Genomic DNA, 18215 nt, shown 5'->3' with positions numbered 1-18215 from the left:
AGTCACAACTTCAGGAACAAATGCTTAATCCCGCAAATGGGCACTTTTTTCGGAATTAAAGGGGTCTTGAACCACTTTTTATTGAAGTGGAGAAAGGCATTTAAAGTGAAAATAGGCTATTTCAGAAATACTTTGCTGCAAAAAGTACTTCAATGCGTTCAGCAGAAGTTCAGTTTTTGGCAACCAAAGACTGCCTCCACAGTGCTTCTACTCCTTCAATGACTTGCACTGTGAAGGCTACAGTGGAGCGGGGCGTGCCCACAATGCTCTGTCTTCTAAATGTCACCGTAGCACACAGTTCAAATTTGTTTTTGGATGTTAACAACGACGCCACTTCTGATTTTGGCGGCTACGACACGCCAAAGGTAAGTGAAACATGGCTGTCCTTAGCGAGTTGGAGTGTGCTTAGCCAGCAGACTCGTCGTAGCACCCCGCGGCGGCCACAGTATCCACGCCACGTAGCAGATCGCAACTACATGCAAGCGTAGTATGTATGCACGGCATTTGCTTTGTGCACGACAAGGCTTGAGTGCATGCTCGCGCCCATAGGCAGCAGTCCGACCATGCTAGGTGGTGCGGGCCGGCTTTGTCCTTCACTAGCTTGACTGACAGACAGTAGCCATATCTAACTTGTGCATTTTTGAAGTGCTATCAATTATTTTGCCAAGGCGTCTGCCAGGAGTGGCCACGAGTAAGCGTGTGCTGGAAAGCATGAGTATGGTCTGACCTTAAGTTTCGTGTGGATTGAGGTTACTTGAGCGTTCAAAACTAGACAAAATTGGCGAGACCCGATGGCTACGACTGCCCTGGCCCAGCGTGTGTAGAGACGATAGTCAGCTTCTTCTAGAGGAAGTAATTATTGAAATTTGAAAGCACAGTTTTGCTTACTTCAGCCTGTTTATTGAACTTCATTAATAAATATACACAGTAACAGGAGAAAGCACACTGATCCAAACACCCTTTTTGAGTGACTTCAGCTATTGGCCAATAGCAGCCGTGTATGGGAATCTCCTATATGACGAAATAAAGCGTCCAGAAAAGAGTGAGGAGCAGGCTTGTATTGAAATAGGAGTGTTTGAGAGAAAAATATCTTTGTGCTCCACGTGCTGCGCATGACTGCAACACTTGGCTGAGACATTCACAGCAGAGTATGCCATCCACGGACTGTTTTTAACCAAGCCCGAGGAGTGGCTCAGGGCCCCTTTAAGCAAGACCTTTATAGTAAAGTGGATGTGAACGTACAGATAGTGACAATTCAAAACAAATAGGCAACAGAAATCAGACACCAATTTCATTCGCCACATTAAATTGACAGCAGTAAGACCATATACAACAATGCACAATATGTAAAGAAAATGTGAGTCTACCTGTCTATTTAGGTTTTGTAAATGTGGCCAAAGCAGGCCCTTGACAACTTTGAAATCACAGTCAGCCCACCGTGAACTTTTACTTCACAAAGTGCTTCTCAAACACCAGGGCAGTTTTGTCATAAGCATTGAGCTTTATCAACATTTCTTTATTACAACGTAGCTTCGAAATGAACCCATTCAATTTACACAAATAAGCAGCCACATCCTTTCCTCCAGGCATGGCAGCTTCACAAGCTTTTTATTCCTTGACAAATTGGTGTCAAGCAAGTCTTGCTACCTTTCAGTATTCTTTGCTCATGTCCTTTTTAGTCAATGCTAACCTGAAAGGCACTGCTACTGTTACTGCACCTGCAAACACACTGCTTTCTGTGAATGCAGTGCTCTGCAAGCACTAGTAAAGCCCGCATCTGGATCGACCATTTGTGCAGCCTACTGCAATAAATGTAAAGGCCAGTCAGCCATTGCTGGAAACAGCTAATTGGCCCTTACTTTTTTAATAAGCTGTACCTGTGAGCAAAAATTGCACGCTACTCAAAACCATGTCCTTCAACCGCACAACTCTACAAGAGGCTCTAGTACATTGGTTATGAAAGGTGGGGAATGTGTCTGGTATCAAAAAGCATCTCTTCAATCTACTTGAGCAAAAATGTTTTGAATGCACCTTGTGCGCATGCCAGGTGATCGGCAAGCAAATGCTGCCGTTGCCACACCCTGGTTGCCCATTTCTTCTTTTTGTGCTTCCTACAGCGGCAAATCAATTCTGTGAAAGCCCACAAAGTGGAGGAACATTAATGAAAGGCAGAACTTGTCATCCACCAGACTGTACCACGCAGTTGTAAAGAAATCCATACGGGTTCCTCAGAAAGAAAGCTTCACAGTTGAAAAATTTGTCCTGGTCTGGGAATTAAACCCGGGACCAACACCTTTCCAGGGCAGTCACTTCTGAGCTAACAAGTAGGTTAGCAGATTGCAGAGCAAGGCCAAATAATGGACAGCTTGAAGCACAGGGACACTGAATATGGCAAATCAGTTCTGCAAGAGCACACAAGGAATGCTCATGATATGAAAAAATTGTCATGCACTTGACTGTACCATGAAGCCACTACCATGAAGCCACAAAGGAAACCCACAATGAGAAATCCATATGGTGTTTCTACTGTGTTCCTACTCTGTTTAAAACCTGTGCCACCATGCCTTTGCAAAACAATGCACACTATACACCATCCTTCGTTGTGCTGAGCTTTGGTATAAGCGCAATCTCAGAGTGGCACAGCCCAACTTCAGAGGCCATACCGTAGGCCCGTTTGTATTGTCCTGCACAAGTACATAAGGCACTACCTTACCAGTAATGAGATCTTTTGTTTTTGCTTCTGACGGAGGAATTCCTTATACAGCAGTGCACGACGTTGGGCTAGTTGGTGTTGCATGGCTTCTGAAGACTACACAAGCACTGTCTTCTTCCTATCTGTCTTCGTGTTGCTGTGCTTCCTCGTATTTCAGAACTCCTTATAGCTACATCTCAAGAAATCTGGCCAATATGTATATAAGTGCATAGCTACATACACAAGAAGTGGCGGGAATTTCAGGAAGTTGAAGGAAATAGCAAGCAGTCTTGATTGAAAGTGAAGACTCCCTGCTGTTAGCACAGGAATTCTTTGAATTATAATGGCAAGTAAACGATCTGGAAGTATCTCTAAAGATATGCCAAAACCAAACTTTCATGGCATGTGCACTTATTTTTTATGTTTATGCAATAACAAATGCATGCATCCCTTTCCAAAATAATTTTAAACAATGCAGCCTTAGTTGCATAATACATAAGTCTTCACATGAGAGCCCAACAATGTCTACAATATCACATCACACGGACATTCATGAGACCACTGCTTTTCATAGGCAACAGGTAGATAGAATATGAAATACTATGTACACTCACACCAAAATAATAGGGTCGTAAACATCAAGCATGCATTCTGTGTAGTCACCAAACCAACAAATTGCAGCAGTTCCAAGAAACCATCCAATGCACTTTCAGCATATCAAGTTAACGAGCTTAACAAATGCATGGTTAATTTCAAACTCTTCCATTATTCCCTTATATCAGTTCCCACAAGATTAACAAGTCATAGTAACACACAAACACACACACAGACACACCCCCCAATTAAAGAAAAAAAAAATTTAACAGGATAGGAAATTTTGCAGCACAACAAATGGTCACCATGATCAGCAACCAGGCTTATCCAAGAACACCACCACCATGTTTTAGGGTTAAAAAAAAAAGAAAGGGAGTAAATGTGTTAGAGATATTGAGTTAGACCCAAAGCCACAAGCAAAAATGATATTAGCAGAGCCAAACCAAAAAAGAAAAGGAGCAAAAGCATTTGAAGTTAAGAGCGCTGTAAGCAACTATTCCTGCACAGAATAGTCTTGCCAAGAAGTCAAGCAAGCAGAAAAAGGTTATGAAAAGGATCCTGTGTCCTACAAGTACCTTTCTGAGTGCTTGTGCCCAATGTAACATTTTCCAGACGTCTCGCCAGACTACCTCTACCTTTTTGCTTAAAATTTAACTGCAGCATTCATGTAACCGCTTGTCTGATTACACCTTATGTACACTTTAAAGCGACTGTTCATGTGCCAATCAATCTCGTTAATGCGGCCTTCCATATCACTTCAAGGTCACACTGTACACATACAACCAAGGACAGCAGCATATTGTTTTCAGCAATGATACATCACACACAACAGTTGCAGTCAAAATTACAGCCTGCATAAAATCTGTCCTCTGCCCCTTGTGTAAATTCTGTTCCCAATGTGTCAAAACCGAAAACTAGTCGCACAAAGAAATTTTTGGGAACACACAGCAAGTTTGGACTAGAAAGTAGCAGCATGACTTACCTTGATGCTGACCTGGAACAAGTGGTGGCAGGACAGGCACACCATGGGTGAATGGTGGCATGCTCTTGCGGTTTCGCATCACAGTAGGAGGCGACGGAGGACCGGTGCCTATGGAAGAGGGACAAGTACACGCATGTCAACAGGTAACAAGAGGCAAGCAGCAGAAGGGCACAAAGCAGTAAAGAAATGCAAGGGGACCAATCACAAAAAAGAATAATGTCACAATGTAGTGATGGTGAAGAAGCAGGACTGCTCAAATGACAATGATAGCAGCAGCAAGCATGGTCGTCAAATCTAACGATACAGCTATTCAAACTGCACCTAGTATTTATAGAGGCGTCATAGCACATTATGAATTTACACTGAGAGAAAGTGCTCGAGTAATCTGTTCTAACATTATACACAGTGATAAGACAGGCCTGTCTTTCCAACTGGCTACAACATTAGGGATGCACGAGTACCCTGATATTGCAAGTGCATCTCGTACAACAATAGAAATGTGATAATCTTTACCACACTTAATCTAAAATGTGTGCATGGCAATGAGATATGCCATAATATTAATAATCATTTAAAAAAAACTTAATGGGTCACTCGCACATTTCGGGGCATGCATCCAAAGGGAGGCTAGAATCAGCTGCTGATCTGCTCAACATAGCTGCAGAAAAGGTGTTGTTTCAGCCAATTTCATTGGTACAGTCGAGAGCAAAAGTCCGGAGACTGCTAAACATTTTTTTTTTCTTTGCAGCCTACACATTAAGGCTGAAATCAAGTGGTACTACCTACATACACCTGTTTAACCAGTGTCATGCATTAATACAATTTCACATTGCATAGCTGTGCTAGAAGAAATTAAATTTTTTTGCTGATGCTGTGGGCTCTCGACTTTTGCTCTCGACTGTACAACTGACAACTGAGCTGCTGTGCGAATGCAACACAAAGGCTGCGGGTGGGGCAGAACAATGAATGCTCGTGCCCCGCAAGTTCATTTTATGTGCCCAAATAAAGGAAGAGGAGTGGGCTCTCGCTTCTGCCTTCCCATGAGGATTTGCTCGCGGCCACAGCAAGAAGTGCGCGGCTTCAGCAGGTCACTCCTTTTGCTGTGTGCAGCACAGTTGGCTTCCCAGGAGCACCTGTGGTCCGCCACCCAACACCATCGCACTTCTCGCACATGCCATATGAGGATCTTCTTATCAGAGGACGAGGCTTGATTGTGGGGGATGGACAAGGCGTTCGGACAAGAGCAGAAGCACTTCTCCCTGGCATTTATTCCAAAGAACTCGCTAGCTTGCGACCAGCGTTCATTCCTGCCGTACTTCTTTTTCCATTTCCTTCTAATGCAAAAGACTGCATGTTTCTACAAGTGTATTACACACAAATGGAAGAATGAACCCCCTGCAGTGACACCACTGCTGGGCTTGCAAGGAATGCTGCATGTAAGGGAGCAGAAGTCACCTGCTAATATCTCTAATTAGGCATTAGCTGGTCATTTCCATGCAATCTAAGCCAGAGACCTCTCGGGAAATGAAAAAAGTAAATGCAATTCAGGACATCCATGTACACTATTACTGTACTACAGTGCTTCAAAAACAGTGGACATTCCTGTAATTTGCATAATTCTCAATGAACGTCTACTATAACGCTTTGCATCATGTTCAGTCAAGCACTCACTGCCACTGAAGTCTGTACTCTGAGAACAAGGCAAAATGAATAATACTGCAAGCATGCGATGCATGAGCATGCAGGAATGGTTAGCAACCTGCACTGTATGTGTACATACTACATTATTGCAGAATAGAATTTTCAAATAGCATTTTTGACTCAAGTCCCTTCGTATCTACTTGTACTTTTCACACTAACATTCAACACAAAGCTCCATTTTGCTGCTTGCTTCTTCTCTTGGACAAAGCCAATGCATGCACAAAATATTACAGCATACAACATTTCAGTCATACTCACTGATAAAATCACTGATAAATCAATCACTGATAAAAAATAATCCTAAGAAATTCTGGAAAACCAGATCTTCAAACGGCACTGACACTCCCGCACTGGTGGATAGCACTGCTCTTCTCATACCGCGAGAGCACTGTGCATCTGTATTTAACAACTATTTCCTTTCCACGTTCACAAAGGAAGACCATTCCAATATGCCAAATATGGCAGACTTCGATTACCAAAATATGATTCCTATTACCATAACAGCCGCTGGAATCGCTACTTTGATTAACCATCTCAAATTATCGACTAGTTCCGGATTTGACTGAATTAACACGAAAATCCTAAAGCATACAGTAGTCCCTTCCAGTACAATCCTTAGTCATATATTTCAGCAGTCACTGTCAACAGGGGAGCTGCCGAATGATTGAAAAGTCGGCAAAATAATACCCATCTTCAAGTCAGGCGACAAGAGCGATGTGAGTAATTACCACCCCATATCACTAACCAGCGTTTCCTGCAAGTTAAACACATCATTTTTACTAATGTCGTTCATCACCTAGAATGTAATAACTTTTTTAAACATCAGCACGGATTCAGAAAAGGCCTTTCATGTGAGGCGCAACTATTCACTACGGATCTTTTTCAAAATATGGATGACAATGCTCAGACTGACTCAATATTCATCGACTTCTCTAAAGCATTTGATTGTGTTGCTCACCGTCGCCTCATTTCTAAACTCTCATGCTTAAACCTCAACGATCTAACCATTTCTTGGATTGGATAAGAAACTTGTTGTCTTTTCGAAAGCAGGCCACTGTCATTGACCAGTACTCTTCCCCTTTCAGTAACGTAACATCAGGCGTACCTCGGGGAAGTGTCCTCCTTGGACCCTTACTCTTCCTGATTTTCATCAATGACTTACCATCTAACATTACATCCAGTGTTTGACTATTCGCAGATGACTGCGTTATCTACCGTCAAATCCGCTCCCCCGCTGATCATATCGCTCTTCAACATGACCTTCAATGTGTCACTAACTGGTGTTTGGATTGGCAAATGATCCTGAACACTAACAAATGCAATCTAATGACATTTACTCGCAAAAAATCCTACTCTATTTTCAGTTACTCACTTGGCATTAGTATCGTCGCTCGCACATCTTCATACAAGTACCTTGGCATTATTCTAACACCTAGCCTTTCATGGTCATCCCACATTGAGAAAATAATGGCTAAAGCATCGCGCACTCTCAGATATCTAAAACGGAACATTCGCAGTGCTCCTTCTCTCACCAGAAAGACAGCATACCAAACATTAGTGCAACCCCAGCTCGAATTCGCAGCTTCTATATGGTCACCTCATCAGGCATATCTAATCCATCTTCTCGAGTCGATCCAAAACCGCGCTGTACGTTTCATTGCCAGAGATTATAGCCCATTTTCGAGCGTAACTAACATCAAGTTGTCGCTTTCATCTTTGGAATCACACAGGAATATAGCATTACTTTGTCTTCTGCACAAAATCATGCATAATGTACGCCCATCTAGCTTACCACTCGTTCGTCCCTCCCGCACATCTAGACGTCTGCATAATCATATCAGTTTCCAACGCATCTTCAGTCACACCAATGAATTCAACTGCTCAGCTTTGCTATGTGCGATTGTGCTGTGGAATGGTCTTCCTGATAACATCGCTGACATAAACGACCCATTAACCTTCAGACAAAAAATCAGTGCAATATTTGGCTAGTACTTAGCTAAAAACAAGTATCTGTTTTAGTTTTGTTGCTCTTGACTTCAATGTTGTGTACTTATGTAAGCATTTGTTCGAAGGTTCTTTTCTTTACTGTATACTGAAAAGCTAAGAACTGTTAGTTTACCCTCCTTTTTTTATCTTTATTTATTTTGCGTCCTTTGTTTATTATTTGATTCTCTTTCTGTTCATACTTATGTAACAAAAAGCATGTTTTTGCTCCACAATTGTTATCTGTACTGCCCCCCCCTCACGCAATACTCCTTCTGGGGCCTGTGAGGTATATGATATAAAATAAATACCCGTTATAGTACCGACTGCTTACATACAAGCATTTGCCCTTGCACTGAACGATTTTGCATAATTAAAATAAATTTTACCACTAATTTCCATGACTAACAGCACTCTAAAGGTGCTATTACCTGAAATTCGTCGCTGCTGTGGGCTGCTGTAACCAGCTGAACAACGACCAGAATCACTGTCATGGTAGCTCCCAACGCCGCTATCCGCCGAGGTAACAGAGCATGCTAAGGAAAGAAAATTGCATGCAGAGGATGAGAACAATATGACACAAGAAACTTGACAGCAAACATTGACAAGTTACATGCAGCACTTGTAGACATAATGGTGCACTGTCACCGAGGAACACGGCATGGCTGTGGTGCAAAAAATAGAACAAAGGTATATGTGTTCTTTTGAAAGCACCCGATATAAAGCTTGATCACCTACATTTCTTGTTCAATCGAATTTTGACAACAAAATTCACGGGTGCGATCATTATGCGAGTAAATACGGTAAATGCTGGTCAACTCGACTGTGAATACAATTTATCAACTTTCGTGCACCTGAGTTATAGACAAAACCATCGCCCAGCAGGTACAACAGTTTTAACACACAATGGGCACATGATGCGTGCCAATGTACAAGACTAACCTGAGGCATGAGACTTTCGAAGGGGCAAATTGTTGAGGCTGGTGACGCTAGAACTTTCAGGTGATAGGTCAACTGGTTGGACACTGGCATAGCCTGCATCAGAGTGCGATCGACCATGGCAGCTGGCACTAGCCCCTACTACTGCTGTGGGTGCGTCGCGCACAGTTGCTGATCCTCGGCGTTTGACCCCAGGTGATGGTGATGCGGGTGGACGTGGTGGCTGGTGAGGACGTACCTTGCTCTGATCTGACAGAGCCAGAAGCTTACGCATGGCCTGCGGAGAGTCCGTGCCAAACTTGACACCGCCTGCCGAGTTTATGGACTTCTTGCCCTCTGAAGTGCTGCTATTGCTACTGGCTGTCGAGAGGGTTGGAGATGGATGCCTCTTCCGTGGGGATGGGTGCCGCTTGCGTTGTGGGTGCGCATTGCTTGGCAAGACAACTGGAATCGCCGAGGGAACTGGATGTGGCTCACATTCGAAGGACATGGCAAGCAGCCGCCCCTCGTCTGCAACAACCTTTAGGTGGCTCAGGTAGGCCTTCACACGACGCACCATCTGGGCTTCTTCGAACATTTTCTTGGGGCTGGGCTGAGCTGTGCTGCGCTTTCGCCGGCGTGCTAATGCCGCACCTGCACCGCCTGCAACCGCAGCTGCTGCGAAGCTGTTGAGTGATGCCAGTGCTGGGTTGAGCGGGCTCCCACCAGCTTCCAGCATGCTGTACAAATCCTGCAAGTGTAAAAGCAGGAAGGTGAAATGCAAGGCCGAGACTTCCCAGAGATGGCTTCAGAACCGGTCCCACTCAGGATAGAAGATTAAGTTAGAGTTGGGGATGCAGCCCTTCTGGCTTTTATAATCCAAATTTCCAGTATACTTTCTTTTTACGTGTGCGTTCATAACTTAAAGGGCCACTCACCAGGCCCCGTTGCAAATTTTGGTTACATACTAGTAACTGTGCCATTTAGGGAGCATTTTACCGCAAGAATTTTTCGAAGTTGTTCGATATTAGTAGCAGAGGCAGATTGCCATGCCACTAGGAGCGAAGCTTCACTTGCCACTAGAGACACTCTCCCTTTTGCCACAGCTAGCATCTGCAAGAAACACTGCGTCCTTGCCTTCGTCCATACCGGAGCCGTGGGGCTGCGTCATGCTCACATGACGAGTTATGCTTCCTTTTCCTACTTTTCCTTTTTTCTATGAGGCACACTTCCACTGGCAGCATTGTAGATTTCGTATTGGATGACTTACCAAAGTCAAGAGCCATAGTTGGTGATATCGCAGGCAGTGCGCCTGACATAGAGGCATTTGTGCATGTGATCTTCACTCTCTCTGGCTGGAAGAGGGGCTCTCTCAAGAGCAAGGGTGTGCAAGCTTTTGTTTCAAATTTCAGCTGTTCTTGCACTGCACTGTGCTTTGATACTTTGTCGACGGGATAGTCAGCGCGTTATCTACGCACAGTGTTTCTTAACAATGTACAAGCTTGGTAAGGGGCCCCAAGAGCAAAATTTTGGCATTCTTTTGGCAAATAAAATTGTAAAATGAGAGCTATCCCTAACTGAATTTATTCAGTAAGTACTACCGCTGACTGAAGAATAACAGTTTTTTTTTTTTTCAGCAATTCAACAAAAATTTCATTTGTAGACATGGAGATGCCATCAGTAGCTAAAGGTCTGAGATGTCTGCCATAGGAACAATCGTTACAATGCAGTTTCATGTTTGTAGCACGAGATAGCATTGCAGCTGCTCTCAGTAGGTAACTGCTTCCCTTAACTGCTCGTCAGACATTACTGTACATGATGCACACTACCAATTTACTGCAGTCGAAACGGGCAACTACAGTATTCAAACGTGGTACATAAACAAATTTTCTTCATTAATTTGTAGATACACAAAACTAAAAATCAGAACTGAACTATCAGGTAAAATATCAGCCCCACTGCATTGCAGAGCAAATCACCGCTTGCGTTCATCCCTCATTTAAATGCACTTCCATACATTGATCAGGCAGCTGTTAGCAAGTCTTCTGTTTAAGCCCGATTGGGATAGGCCTAATGCGTCCAGTGGCCAAATCCGCATACCAGAGGTTTGCAATCCAAAATATAAAGGTCATCAGCTTTGAAGCGGCCCACCGACTCTAGAGGGCAATGTGCCAAGAGCTTGCAATAACAAAGAAAATTTGTGGCAGAAGGCATTTGTACAAGTTAAAGATACAAGCAGGCAACTTTGTTTTAGAGCTCGAACATTAATACATATAGAATGGCAATGACCTTCTTGCTTGCCAGGTTAAGAAGACTTGTTACTGGGCTAGTAGGCTGCTAATTGGATACGCAGCAGCATGAAATGAAGCCAAAATGATGAAACACAAGACGGACACTATATTTGTCCTCTCATCTGTGTTTGAAGTTTGTCCTGTCTACAATCATATCTGTTATGCCTCTCTTTACGATAGAAAAAGCTTATGTACTCTTGAAAACGTCACTCTTGGTACAGACTCTCAGCACATTATATCCAGAAACAGAACAAGCTTACAGTTCTTTTAAGTTTTCAAGGAGATTCTGTGAAATTTGACCGTCAAACCACACATCTTGCACCAATAAAGAACATGCAAGAAAGAGGCAGCATTCTATGCCCTTACATGATTCAGCATCCTGAATGCACCATCTGTGAATGAAATACTAAGTGCAATCTGATCCTGCACTTTCACTTCTCTAACCTTTTATTTCACACCTGGACATAACCAGAATTCTTTTACCAGCTCAGGGTGACCAATTGAAGAGAAATGTGCATACCTGTTCTAACTTTAACAGTCATATGAGAGACAAATACTCAATTTGTAGCATCTGTGGGGATCGAGGTGCCTTCCTGCGCCTTGTCCCCCAACTCGCACGTTGTGCTTAGCTCGATCTCCAGGAACCGCCACCATAACAGCAACATAGCGGGCGCGGCTAGCACGCCAGAGCTAATTTCCCGCACAAACCGTGCTTCTCTCTCCTCGACTCGAATCACCACACAAGCAAGTGTCACCGGGACGCGCCCTGATTGGCCTCCCGAGTGGCGGCCCCCAGGCGCCCCTGCACCCCCCCTCCACCTGAGCTCTCTTCCACTGAGCGCTTCATTGCAGCGGCAGATGCTCACAGGCCCACAACTAGTTTGCTACATGGGACCTTCGGTCACGCGCTTTGTGGGTCGCTTACTGGTTAACCCTAGCTCAGCGGGCGCGCATACTTGAACGGTATTATGATGATCCTTTGCTTGTAAGCGCCACGACTGTCACACTGTGCTGTATCTGTGGTGAATAAACCCGCGTTTGTTGGCGATCTGACTTGGAGCCTTCTCTGCGCCATGTCGGAGAGTCGACGAACCCTGCCGTAGCGCCTTTGTGCGTTGCGGAGTGGAGGAGTGTCATGCCCTTTCCCGACTGTCGCTCGTAGGGTGAGCCGTGTGCAAACCCATCTCCACACATATTTGGAAAGGCACACCTGTTAGCTATGATAGGTAATATTTAGCCTCCAGTGAACACCAGAATAACTCAGATAGCCCAGGATTCATTTTTTTTAAACCAAAATAGAATTATCGCTCACACAGCACTTTGCTCCTCCTGAATAAGAGGGGGAAATGAGGTACTTACATAAGGAACTGAGCACATCTTCATCAACTGTCTCACTTCCTTGGCAATCATCCTGAGCTTTTCAAAATTGACCTGTGAATGAAGGTAAGGCGAAGATTTGACTTTAGTGCTCCACAATTAGTGTAACGACACAAATCTCGCACACATTATACTGATTTCATACGTTGAACATCCGTAGCATTCCTGCTACCACTGCAGGGAATGATACACCGTAGCGACCATTCTTTTCAATTCACAGTGCAAACTAATTTAAAAAGTGCACACACGATGCCTTCAATGATGCAATTATAAACAAGCCTCATGCAACACTGGACAGACTGTTTGGCAAGCTGGACATAATGATATGCTAACTGCAGTCATTCAAATGTGAACAGTGGAGCATTTTGTTTTTGTGCAGCCCAGCGAAAAGCAAAGCTCACCGAGATGTATGACCAGCAGTGATGGGCCACTAATAGTGTTCGTGAAAAATCAAGTTCATCATACATTTCCGTGCCTTTTGCCTTTCGCTGGGCTGCTCAAAGACAACACGCTCCACTGTTTGCATTTAAATCAATGCAAGTAGTACATAGTGGACATAAATATTAGAACAAAGCAAAATGCCTCTTGACTGAGCATTTCTTCAATGCCCTTCTCGGTAGAATGCACAATGACAAGATCCCTGGACCAGTTAAAAGCCCCCGTTATTTGCATTTTACTTTGATGACCTCTCACTTTAGAGAACAGCTTCTATAGTCTTTTGAAAGACCTTATGGAAGTTTTGCTGTGTAGGCGCAATTGTAGCTTCAACCCCAGGCAAGTGATCAATTGTGGCCAAACAAATACTGCTGATGCGAACACTTCAGCAAGGATACTTGTCCTCAAAAGGGCCACTGCTGTTCCCTTTGTCTTCTTCCTTGCAAAGCAGTAGCAAATTAACTTTGTGCAATCATGTAATGCTACAGAGAGAAGGAAAACACTGGCGCAAAGGAGAATTTCAGTATCTTGTACTAACATAGTTTCACAACTCTCAAAGCCTTGTTCACCATTAAATTAAATTTATCCGGCAATTATTCTTGACCAATTCAATTCTGCCACATATCAGCAAACGTAGTGTCAAATTTTAGCATCACATAGGACAAACGCCACAAAATTTCCAGTCAACTTTTCCTATAGTTTTAAGATTAAAAACTACACTCCAAGTACCATATTTTCCAGTGTATAAGACGCAGCTTTTTGGCAAAATTTTTGGCGGTGCTTATTATACAACGGTGCTATATGTTATTTTTTTTTTCTTTTTGCCAAATTCTGAATTGATGTTGATTAGGCTTTTCTTTTTTTTCAACCTTTATAATGGCCTATTACGAATGATATGTCGTAATTGCAATACTGAACTGTCAACCTGCCAAAACTAGAGTGCCAGCTCATTGCAATGGGTATGGCCACAGCATGATCATCAGCCCATTTGTACCTCTAGTACCTCCATGCATTTTTCACATTGTTCCACCTGGTTTGGCAGGCTCCAGACAGTTGCCATTTACAACATTGTTTGTTCAGTTTGCTAACTTCATGGTCCACTTGGAGTACGCTGCTGAAGCAAAAGAGCTACACGGCGAAGTTAAAGACTGATGATTTGGACGTGGTGGCAGTCGTCAAGCAAGCTGCAAGCCATGAAGAGTGGAATAAAGGCTGACCGAGGCAAGAAGGCGGTGGCTACAGCCACTGGAAGCAGTGACAACAGCGATTCGGAAGCCGAAGGGAATGCCCCAGCTATGTTACCACCAGAACTTGCCAAACTTTTTGACAGTGCATCGCAAGACGAAGACTTTGAAGGTTTTGAGTGAATGAAATGTTTCTCCCGAGTTTATGTGAGATTTTTCTTAATGCAAGGTCGTCGAATTATCCCCCCACGAATTTGGAGCTTCACAAGTGTTCTTACAGAGTTCTCCGAGGTGTTAACAGGTAAGTACAGCAACTTTATGAAAACACACGTAATGAAGTTTATTTGTGGCAAGTGAGTAAACACAGGTGCGTCTCACATACTAATTTTTTCTTCAAATCTTGCAAAAAGCAAGGGGTGCATCTCATACAACAGTGCGTCTTGGTGATACATTTTAGAAATATGTAACAGGACAAACAGGATAAAGCAGACTGCAATGATTTAACTGTTGGCTTCACATGTCAAATTGTGCCATGCAGGAAAGTAACCGTTCCGCCTTGTGTAATGAAATGTCTTATTTAATATTGACAGACAACGGTGACGCCAACAGCTTTAACATCAATTGCTCTTCTTAACCAGTATCTCAGAAAAGAAAAACAAGAAAAAAAGGGAGAGGGGATACACAGATTGTAAAATAAATTGCTTCATTCAGCTCTTGTTCAATGTGAACAGCCACAGCACCCTCAGACAAATGCCTACTTCCTCCTTTCCTCTGTTACATTTAAGCCATGATGGTAAATCTTACTTGGAAAGAAAAAAATTATATTAGCGAGCCTGTGTGCACAGAGCAGGCGTCTGCAACTGTTAGGTTCTTGCTTTGCTTTTCATATAATCGAGAGCTGAAGGATGCACAGTCAGTATAATCATTCGAACCTTGTCCAGTTAGTACTTAAAAGCTGATGGTGCAGGTATTGCAGTTATGAAAAATTAGCGTAGTTTAGCTGGTTGACAGGGAAAGGCAAAAAGGACAGTGGTCAGTGTCTGTCCTGTTTACTTGTTCCCTTGTCCTGTTACTGACCTGAAGTATACAGCCTGAACCTCAATACCACTTCTGGGCAGTTACTACCTGTCCTTAGCCAAGTAGCAGATCTTTCATTGCATTCTCTGAAACCTGTTATTTTGCCTTCCAGTGTATTTGCTGCACTGAACCACAGGTTTCTATTATGAGCATGTCACTGTCGATATTTCTTAATGAAACGTGCTTTAGAAGGAGACAGTGGTCGCCAATTCCACGAGTTTTCCTATAGATTATTAACAGGTGTTCTTCCACAATATACTGACAGAATGCAATTTTGCTGCCAGTGGACAAAACTAAGCATGAACTTCCGAAATATTTTTATTCAGGGTAGGCCTCCAAAATGTCCAAACATTTACTGTGCCTGCGACTGTCACTCCAAACACCCTTCCGTGGAGAGCTCTGTGCCATGGTATGCTTGTAGCGGATTGCCACCTTTCTGGGTACCAGACGATGCCATGGCAGTTGAATGCATAAGCTCTACAGGATATTTCTATGAGGGGTTGAAACTGCTATCTGGTGGCTCTGCCCTGAGGCTTTTATCTCAACTTGGCCCGTACTACAGACACTCCTATCATGATTCATCTTCTCTTTTGTCTTTATAACATCTGCTCATTAGACGTGTTTTAAACACTGGACACCTTCCTATGTCTTGTGCTTTGTTGTTTGGGGCACACTTACCAGATTGTCCACAATGGTGTCATTTCCGAAATGAATAAAAGAGAGGTCCTTTTTGACGATTGGATAAAAAGGTATCTAGAAAGACAAAGATTGACATTAGCTTGGGCAACCTACAGCGTAAAATTTTGTGTCATGTTCTTGTCCCAGCAGTCTGAAGAATGCTATAGTAAAGCAACTGGGTATGACTTCTGTAGTAACACTTCGTACAATAGTCTGTGCTACACACTTTCACTACACTTAAGAGGAAGCTTTAGCTCGGGCCCAACTCCGACGCCGCCTATTCAAATACATGTAAAAACGCAAAAACGTCTTTCTGAGATAACCCCTGGACCGATTTTAATGAAATTTGTTGCATTTGAGAGAGAAAGTTAAATTCTAGTGACTGTTGGAAGCGGAATTTTGATTTAGGGCTTGAATTTTGTTAAAAAGATTTTCAAAAATTCAGAAGTTCGAAAAATATAGAAGCACGATGTTTACAAACTAATAGCTCTGCATCAAAAACAGATATCGCGATTCTGTAAACGGCATCCATTAGACCATTCAAAGCGGACAAATTTGATATGTCATTTTACATGTTGCGTGAATTTGTTACGTTAGTTACGAGGGTTTTGCAAAAGTTGTAATAACACATTGACATATTTTTTGAGGTTCATGTGTAACATACCAATTTTGTCCGCTTTAGATGTGCTATCAGATACAATTCACAGAATTGCGATATCATTTTTTCTTGCTGGGTTACGGAGTTGTAAACTTGATAGTTTCGTTTTCTGAAAATTTGCGATTTTCGCCAATTTTTTATTAAAAAATTACAACCTAAATGGAAAATTCGGAACCAACAGTCACTAGATTTTAAGTTTTTCTTTTAAATGCAGCAAACCCCGTCAAATTTGGTGCAGTGGTTGCCGAGAAAAACGAATTCTCCTTTTACATGTATTTAGATAGGAGCACCCGAGCTAAAGCTTCCTCTTAAGTTAATTGCAGGTTTTCAAATGTAAACCTCCTCCTGCTCAGCTCATGAGTCGCAAGGTATTTAATTGCTAAGGTCTACTAACCATAAATATTTTAGTTTGCCAAGAGACGAAAGAACAAAACAGGTTAAAACATTTCTTTCATGAACTTACAATTGGCGGTCTGGTTTGTTCATTGTTGATGAGGTTGCGGTATTTACACATGTTTCTTGAAGGATCCATTAATTCTTGTAGATCCTAAACAAAGAAAAAGTAAAAAAGATGCACGCAAATATTTCACATATGAGCCGGTGATGTAGACATCTGATGTATCTGGCTGCAATATGACCACCTTTAATATGGCCATTGGTGAAATATTTGAAGATAACAGCCCTGCCAACTTTAAAATTTGAAAATGTTACAGTTTGAGCCAAAAATAACAATTTTGTTAAAAAAATACAATGAATTTCTATTATTCAATTTGTTTACCGTATTTATTAAAGATTTGCAGACTGTTGTGCAGGGATGCTGTGAACAGGTGAATGAGCTGCACCACAGACAAACAGAAATGGCTTTGAAGTTTACATATAAAACGTTCCTGCGATGGCAGCTGACGTCTCGGTTACAGTCATACATTGGTTCTATGAAACAAGTGGTGCTACTTCGGATGGGTACCAGAGTAATTGAGTAACCACAAAAAATCAGGCTTTTAAAATTGGTCAATGACTGCATTTAACCCTTTGAGGGTCAATGACGTAAATATACGGCGCCGCAAACAAGTCCAAAAATGGTTGATGCCGTATATTTACGACGCCGTCTGTACGTTAAAAAAGCGCGCCAATTTCCTAAGTTTTCCTTTTCTGTCATGTGCTGCCACTATGTGGGAATACAGCGAATTTTTTTCGCGCGCCTCCCTCTCTCGGTTTTCGTTGCATGGTTTGTTTTAGCGTTAGTTCGCTCCCGCACGTGCGCACGCACCCGTGAGGAGCGCCTGTTTTATTTTTGTCATCGGAGCTAAACAGGGCATGCTGTGCGCACACGGCGCGCGCGCGGGTGGGCGGTGGTTAGGACTTTGTTCTGTGGGCGGTTTCGGCTTCTTGCACTTGCAAAACTGATGGTTATCTCGTTACTAATCGCTCAAAGGGCAACCACTTGTTTCTTGCTCGTTTAGTGCTCACAGGGGTGCGCATAGGAAGGATGCCGCCGTGCATGCGCTTCCGTTGGTTTTTCTTTTTTCTTTCTTTTCTTTTCTTTCTTTTTTTTTTTGAGACTCGCGAGAACTAATCGCCTCTGGTTGGCGATAAGATGAAGATTAGCGGAAGTTTGTCACACGTTTAGCTTTTTTGATGGGCACAC

At 42.9% G+C, this 18215-nt stretch overlaps 1 protein-coding gene across 7 annotated transcripts in view; it reads right to left on the bottom strand.

Moving 5' to 3' along the window:
* The window catches only part of LOC126516413 (rap guanine nucleotide exchange factor 2-like), a 635146-nt gene that overhangs the window by 9677 nt on the left and 607254 nt on the right, over nucleotides 1–18215 (bottom strand). For all 7 annotated transcript variants that reach the window (XM_050166526.3, XM_055063993.2, XM_050166529.3 and 4 more), the window contains 6 exons: nucleotides 17034–17117; nucleotides 15913–15987; nucleotides 12521–12592; nucleotides 8895–9621; nucleotides 8384–8488; nucleotides 4269–4376 (listed from right to left, as the gene is read on the bottom strand). In XM_050166526.3, the coding sequence (XP_050022483.2) occupies nucleotides 4269–4376; nucleotides 8384–8488; nucleotides 8895–9621; nucleotides 12521–12592; nucleotides 15913–15987; nucleotides 17034–17117 (1171 nt within the window). The remainder of the gene's footprint in view (nucleotides 1–4268; nucleotides 4377–8383; nucleotides 8489–8894; nucleotides 9622–12520; nucleotides 12593–15912; nucleotides 15988–17033; nucleotides 17118–18215) is intronic.

Source organism: Dermacentor andersoni, chromosome 1 (assembly GCF_023375885.2).
Source record: "Dermacentor andersoni chromosome 1, qqDerAnde1_hic_scaffold, whole genome shotgun sequence".
NCBI lineage: Eukaryota > Metazoa > Arthropoda > Arachnida > Ixodida > Ixodidae > Dermacentor > Dermacentor andersoni.
The sequence above is the reverse complement of the archived record's forward strand: the minus strand, read 5'-3'. Positions and strand labels throughout refer to the sequence as shown.